The sequence below is a fragment of the Triticum aestivum genome, chromosome 4A (genome assembly GCF_018294505.1).
Source record: "Triticum aestivum cultivar Chinese Spring chromosome 4A, IWGSC CS RefSeq v2.1, whole genome shotgun sequence".
NCBI classification, from domain to species: domain Eukaryota; kingdom Viridiplantae; phylum Streptophyta; class Magnoliopsida; order Poales; family Poaceae; genus Triticum; species Triticum aestivum.
The window spans coordinates 641,846,140-641,853,646 of record NC_057803.1 but is presented as its reverse complement, the minus strand read 5'-3'; the positions used below and the strand labels follow the sequence as shown (position 1 = coordinate 641,853,646).

At 49.2% G+C, this 7,507-nt stretch overlaps 1 protein-coding gene across 2 annotated transcripts; it reads right to left on the bottom strand.

Moving 5' to 3' along the window:
- Positions 1-3,481: 3,481 nt before the first annotated feature.
- Positions 3,482-6,563, bottom strand: LOC123082854 (uncharacterized). Of its 2 annotated transcripts, none has more exons than XM_044505088.1 (2): positions 6,222-6,563; positions 3,482-4,502 (listed from the first exon to the last, which is right to left on the bottom strand). In XM_044505088.1, the coding sequence occupies exon 1, from the start codon at positions 6,487-6,489 to the stop codon at positions 6,253-6,255; it is 237 nt and encodes a 78-aa protein (XP_044361023.1). In that variant the 5' UTR covers positions 6,490-6,563; the 3' UTR covers positions 3,482-4,502; positions 6,222-6,252. The 2 variants fall into 2 exon arrangements, with proteins under 2 accessions (XP_044361023.1, XP_044361024.1); XM_044505089.1 differs by having other exon boundaries at positions 3,716-4,019.
- Between the last annotated feature and the right edge of the window lie 944 nt (positions 6,564-7,507).

Below are 7,507 nucleotides of genomic sequence, written 5' to 3'. Positions count from 1 at the left end.
AGCTTAGAATATGGTGGCAAGCATGTCCATGTCCTCGTGTAGAGAGGTGCGATGGGAGGCACCACGGCCACATAATTTGTGTAGGTATCCAGTCTGCCACGTCCAAGATTTACTGAAGGGGGCCACATAGTTTCTACGGAGTAATTCTCATCCACTTGCTACTTAAATGTTTCGACAATATGACACCAAATATTCCGTTATTACTTGTCACATTCTTACATTAGAGTGTTATATTAAACTTTTTTCAAACAATAACAAATCATCTAGCTTCGTTATCGTTTTAATCAAATCAAACCCTAGCTAGTCGAGACTGTAAGCAAACAATTATCCGGTAAACTTCATCAAGATGCAATATGTGCATTCACGACCTTGCAGGAAATAATAAGAAAACTGTGCTCAGTTAATTGCATGCATTCACTATTGGCACTACGAGTATTTCCCTCTATAAGCTTGGTTTGTTTGGTTGTATTTAACGAGATCATCAACACAAAGTTATATGGAATGGGAGGCCACTGGCCACACACGGCGCGGCACCGGGTCACATCAGGTCGTTCCAACAAAAAGAAAATGAATAGATAGGCATGTTGCTCGTGCCATTGTTCATGGCGAGCAAATAGAATCTTGTTTGTGCTGGGTGAGGCGGCACTTCAACTAGGAGAGGAGGTGGCATATGTCGGGGATGGACGTACGGTTCGCGCAGGCTGCGGGGTCGGCATGGCACTGCTGGCTAGTTTGGCATTGCATGTATTGGATTACAGTTTCACTAAGTCTCAATCGACTGAGACTTCGTTATGTCTCAGTGGATTCTATAGTCCTCTGATCTTGCATGGAGATTAGTATAAAAATTTCCTTTTCAATTTTTACTTTTTTCTTCTTATACACTATATCACTTGACCGAGACTTGGTAAAATCTCGGTCTAGTGGGACCTAGCCACGCCCATTGGATTATGCATGTGCTATTCTTGTTTTATGTGCTTTCTTTTGATGGGCAAGAACGCTAGCTTGTCTGACTCTGTTTAGCGCTCGAGCCTATCAACTAGTCCGAGATTAATACCAAACAAACCACGCACCTGAGACTAACATCTAAAACCGATGTCCCTAGCCAAGCCATAAACCTAGTCTGGGGCACACACCAATCCAGCGCACTCTCAGATGCTGCCGCCGCTGTTTTCCACCGATCCATCTTCAAAGCAGATCCTGACGCCACGACCTTGACAGGTCTGCCATCGAAGCCACCACGACGCCATAGAGCACCATCATCCTATGCGAGTCCATGTACACACATCGAACGTCGAGGCTTCACTGCGCCACACCGCCGAGATCCACAATCGTCGATGCGTAAGATGAAACAGCGCTACATAGAAGATGCTGTCCACTGGCCCCACGAACCTGTGCACACCTCCAAGACTGACGCCCCCAAGGGGGAAATTACGCAAGAGCGCCGCCGTCATTCGATCTACCAATAGGGTTTCCCCCGGAGGTAGCAGATAGAGGTTGCAATTTCTCCGCGACGATGTCTTCAAGAAGAGAGCGACACAGAAGAGCGCATGGTTTTCACCCGGATCTGTTCGAAGAACCTCCGTCAAGTTTGGTGTACGGATCTCCGCCATCTCTACCCGCCTCTAGAAGAAAGCGTCCCGCACCGCCATCCTCGGGCAGGAGGAGAAGAAGGTCCCGCCTCCGAGCGGTCTTTGCCCGGCGACCTGCACCGGTAGCGGCGAGGATAGGCGGAGGAGGGAGGAGGGACGACGAGTGACAGATCTGGGCTCCCCCCGGCTCCCCGCAGGGACGACGCGATGAGAGGAGACGAGGGACGAGGGGCGGCAGATCACCGCCACCCCTGTGTCACGTGTTGTCTGAAAATAGTTTATAGGGTTCATGTACCACCAGGTTCAAAGGGGTATTTTTCAGAGAAAAAAATGCATTTGCTTCCACTTGCTGCCCCCACTACAGCTCTTTTTAGTGTGTCATATTCATAGTTGGGAGGAAGTGCGGTTTTCACAAGGAGCTGCAGGTCCTTTTTTATCTGACAAGACAAAGAATCACAGCTCAAATTAACGGCATAAAAAACCACCGTGATCTATGATGAGTGATTTATTGTCTTGCTCTGTACATATAACATGTCTCCTCATCACCGATTAAGCAACCAAAAAATAGCCAAAAGAACTGAAAAATCTCAACCAAGACAGAAGGAGATCATGGACTCAGAAGCAGTTGATGCCGTCGAACTCCGGTGCGAAACGCACCTCCCGCGTATCTCTGGCAGAGACACTTGGACGACCTTCTCCTCCTGTCCTTTCTTCTCCATGGCTTTCTCCGGCTTCTACCTGGTGCGGCTCCTACCCGGTGCGGCTCCGCCAGGAAAGGCGCATGGCGTACCCAGCACCCGCGATGTCCGCCGGCGATCGTGAATGCCAAGATGTTGTCCTTGGTCAGCGGCCCCTGGCAGTGATCGGTTTCTTCCTATGTGGGTGTGGTGCGTTGGTAGATGCTTGATTTCCCATGGCTCTGCTCGTGGTCTGATTAGACACACGGGAACACAGGGGAGGGGAAGCAGAGCAGGGGAGATGGAGGCGTGACGCGGCTGGAAGTTGATGTACGCGGACGGTCAAGGAGCACGCTCGGATGGTTGAAGGAGCCATGGCATGGCAGGATGGAACGTCGACGGACACGGACGGGGACGCCGCACTCCGACCGGCGCACGGCAGGAAGCAAGAACGACAAGAAAGAGTTTGACTGGCGCGCACGGGTCGGCCGGCCAGGCATGCTGATCGTCGATGTGCTGCCGTCTGCGTGTGGGCGGCACTGCTGTGCTTGAAGGATTTTGCCGGGTGGAACAGTCGGCGGCACTGCTGCGTGTACTGCTTTAGGGCCTGAATCTATTTCGTTGAGTACACAACTGCGAGGCCGTTGAGTACACAACTGCAAGGAACTCCTTAAGAAGGCTATAAAGGCCAGGCGTGGCAATGTCGTGTTGGAAGAATCAAGCTATAGTGGCTAGCACAACTGCGAGGCCGTTTCCTCCCACTACTCCAACCTGATGCCTCTTATTCCGTTGGGTGCTTCTCTCATCCATTTCTCCTCTCCAATTATGTGGTTTCTACTTTTTTAGCTTCTAACATTTCAAGCAGGAGAACAAGTAAATATGAAACTGCGGATGAACTATGGGGCACTGCTATACATTCATGTGAATATAGACTCGCATATATAACAAAAACTTTATACACACACAAGTAAAGGTTGGTGGAGTGTTTATTTATTTGCATTGCAATTCATTCATTAATCGAATGTTTGTGCACTTCTCTAGCAAACAAGGATGCATATTTCCGCGCATTGACTGACTCTTTGAACCCTATCATACATTGAGTATTTGTTATTATTGTGTGTGGCCATATATACAATAATATATGATACCCCGCGCGTTGCTGCGGGACTCGTTACGTGTTTATGAGGCTATGATAGGTATATGAATATATTTGTGTAATTAGGGGTCCATTAGGTTTGCCGGATAGATTTAGGTGGCTGCGGGTATCCCCATCCAGGGCTAGGAATGGCCATTTTTCAGTTTGTTGAGAAGATAAGAAGTGGTTATAGGAAGCCAACTTTGTATTGGGCTGCAAGGATAAAAGATGGATAATTTGTTGAGATGACCTCGCTATGAGACGATGGTCACCACCCCTTGTAATAAACTTTCTATTGCTATGAACTACTGAAATATTTTGCCACGGATTCTTATTATGCACTGGTTCATAACAATCACTTTGAGAGTGCCAAAAAATAGCTCAATTACATTGATTAGACGAAACTGTAGTATACGATCGTACATGTCCACTGAACCCGTTGCACACATTCAGAGTCTGGGATTCACGTTATGTTGATTCTTCATAGAGAATTAACAGAGAGTAAGTTAACCCAGAGGGCAGACATGGAAGTTTAGAGAGAGAGAGAGGGCATTAACACAGGGAAAATCTCCAGTCCGCCGCAGCTTAGCTCCTGGTCGTGGCCTCACTTTCGTCCACCTGTAATCAAATGAGAAGATCAGTACAGTGTTGGAGTAAACCACGTTAGGTGCACGCGTGGGTGCGTGCGTGGCGCAAGTCCATGACCAGGTTGTTAGCTAGCCCATGCATGCCCATGTGTTTGGCCGGGTCATGTGTGGATGGCCGGTGTGGTGTGCGTGCATGTAGGTCGTGAGTTAGTGGCAGTAGAAATAGGATCAGGTAGTTGCCTGTGTGTGCGCGTGAGTGCTAGGTGGTGTTAGTGGCTTACACACATGTCCTGGTTATATAAGGGACCAAAGTGCAGTGTCGTGAGAGGATCCAGAGTTGCCGTGATGTAGCCGCTGGAAAGAGGGAGAAGATTAGGGCGTGCGTGCGCGCACGGAGCCGTTTGTGCGCCGGCCGAAAAATCCTCGTGTCTGGTGTGTCTCCTTTTTCCTACCTTTGTCCGTGGGTGAGCTGAGAGAAAGAGAGCAGTCAGGCTTGACAACGACATACAGTTCCCTGCAATGAAAAAGAAGGGATTAATGGCTGAAGGAATCGATGGATCATGCACCACAGACCATTCATCGAGCTTTTCTCGTGCAGGACATGGAAGCCGGGGCGCTGCCACTGGGCATAGCTTTACTCCAAGGGAACCCGCCGGCATCGGCGCCGGCACCAAGGAACCCCATGTCGTCGTCCCCTCCCCCCCTCCCCCCCGATGCCTTCTCCGACAAGCCGGTGTACCTGTCCAGGCTTCGTGCCATCTCCGCCAGCCGCGGCATGTCCGTCACCACATCGCCGTGCACGACCCTCTCCACCCTGCTGGACCCGGCCAGCGCGTTGGCCACCACCACCACCACCTCGGCCGACGCGGCTAGCATGCCGACGCACGCGCGCCACCTGACCCCGCCCCAGCTCCAGCGCTCCTCCATGGATTTGGACTGGGCCAGCGGCACATACGCGTACGACAATGCCGTCTCGTCGGGACTAATGGCCTGGGACTTGATTGACGACAAACTTCGAGAAAAAATAGTATGAATCGATTCCGGCAGATCGATCGACGGGTAGATAGAGATGATAGGCATGGCTCGATCCCCCGGCGAGCGCGATTTTATAGTTGGAGACTCACCTGGATCCGGTGCTCCCGCTCTCTCCATCTGTTGTATAGCCGTCGCAAGTCTCGAGAGAGGAGGGAGGAAGAGAACACACTAAGTTTTTTGTGAGGTGAGGGAACCGCCTCCGCCAGCCGATGCCGTCCGGCACATCTCGATCTATGGAGGGGAGAAGCACGAGTTTGAAGCAGACTACAGAAGACGTCCGCGTTATAAAGCAGTATATAAGTACACCGGGGTGAGGATGTAAAGGGAGTTTTGGTGTCAAGACTTGAAGGCCAACTCAGTAGAGACATATTGATTCACGGAAGATGGAAGGAACCATAAGGATAGCGTACGGTACAATGTTTGTTTCAATAAAAAAAATAAGACGAAGAGGGAGACGGAAACAATCATCAATGACTTTTCATCTGTTGGTGTGGGTGGAATTGGAGGAGACGAAGAGAACTGAAGAGAGACGTACAATCAAGCCATAACAAATCGGGAAGGCAGCGGGGCACTACATGAAGAGAATTAAAGCGTGGGGTAGTAGAGCAAAAGAGGATGACCTGGAGGCACGAAAGGACAGAGGGCTAAAATTGTTTGGGATTATAGATGACGTGGCTGCATGAGAGTGGTTGCTAATGTGTATAGCCTGCATGTTAAAAGAAATAGGTTTGTGGGGATGAACTATTTAGGTATTATAGATTATAGATTTTAAAGCCATGCCTATTAATAGATAAAACTCCATTTAAACAGTAAAAACCTGGCTAATTTATTTGTACTTGCATAGAAATATAAAGATGAATAAGAGGCCTCAAAGCGATATGCAAAAGAAAAGGTAAATGTATTCATCGAAGTGATTTCAAACCCTCACAAAGAACAAAGAAAGACAAAAAGAGAACAATGCATTACAGTATTATGTGCATTCATTGACGAGGTGTGGATCGAGTGAGAGGGGTGAACCCTGCATGGGCAGCTTCGCCGCCACTGTCAGGGTTTGCGCGGGGGATGTTCCCGCTGCCTTGCCGGGCTGCACATTCCGAAATTAAGAAATAAATGGAATCATAGACACACACGTACGTTCCTAGTTACACTTGCACATTCAGAAATTAAGAAAAGAATGGAATCCTAGACACACACGTACGTTCGTAGTTAATCGACCAGAGCATGCTTAATTAGTGCATGACGACGGTGTCGAAGCAGTGGAGGCCGTCGAAGGCGAGCTCGAACCCAGCACGCCGCTCCGCCGTTGACTTGCCGGACAACCCCTGCCCCTTCTGTGCATCGGCCTTGTTTGGCGCAGGCTTCGTCGCCCCGCCGGAGACCAGCTGCTTGATCGCCCCGGTGGTGCCGCAGCCGTCGAGGGGCGCCTCGCAGAAGACGAGCGTCATCAGGAACCTCTCTATCGCCATGGACTCTGTAGGAGGCTGCTAGTCTGCTACTACGTCGACAGAACTCCGATGCGTTTCTTTGCTAGTTCCGCGCTTTGTTTTGCGCGTTGTGATCTAGTTGAGCGTCGGGGTGGTTATTTTATAGGGTCGATTGCTGACGGGACCGGGCTTACAGAGCCGATGCTTATGCAGCCGTGTTTTCCGTAGCGTAGGGTGCAAGCACACGGCGTACAGGACTAGGTCACAGGGAAGTATTCCCCCCGTGCGGAAATACTTATTATCAAAATGAATAAAAAGGGATGTATCTAGATGTATTTTAGTTCTAGATACACTTTTTTTGTTCATTTTGATGACAAGTTTTTCCGGACGGAGGGAGTATACGGTAGCTCACACGGAAGGTGCGAAAGAAAAAGTTTGGTCGCCGTCGCCGTTGTTGACTCGCTCGGGCGACGTCCTTGTCTTTGACTCGCACAGGAACCACCGATGAAGTGGTACATCCACAGCACTTTCTGAGTGCCTTGCTTCGGCATGCGGCTTTTCTATTATTTGCTTCTGTTTTTGCTTTGCTTCTACCGGTCCAGGAGAACCCGAGGACATCCTCACGTGTCCCTTCTCTTGCTGCGTGGAATAACCCACACATATATAATTTTGTTCTTCATTAATTTGAATCTCCATAAAGAAGCATTTGATTACGACATAGTTATATCTTGTCATGTTTGGTATCAAGATGAGAACCCAAATCTTAAATGACAAATACGTGGTTGGATGGTTAGAAGTACAGTGGAATCCCCAGTCATCAGAGTTCAAACCCTAAAGTTGACATTAGTGTTTGCATAATTCCTGGATATATCTCAGTCTTCCGGTGATGTTCGTTCCGACGTAGATGGCATTCTTGCCAACTGCGAGGCACTTTTGATGATTTTGTAAAACGTCAATATGCTATGCCGACTCAGTCTCTCGGATATGCTCGTACGTGGAGGGTATGCGTGCAGGCCCGTGTATGTGAGCGAACGATTGTACCGCGTTCAATTATTTTTGG

Coding starts and splice junctions, on each gene's coding strand:
- LOC123082854 (XM_044505088.1), bottom strand. CDS start 6,489: ATGGCGATAGAGAGGTTCCTGATGACGCTCGTCTTCTGCGAGGCGCCC.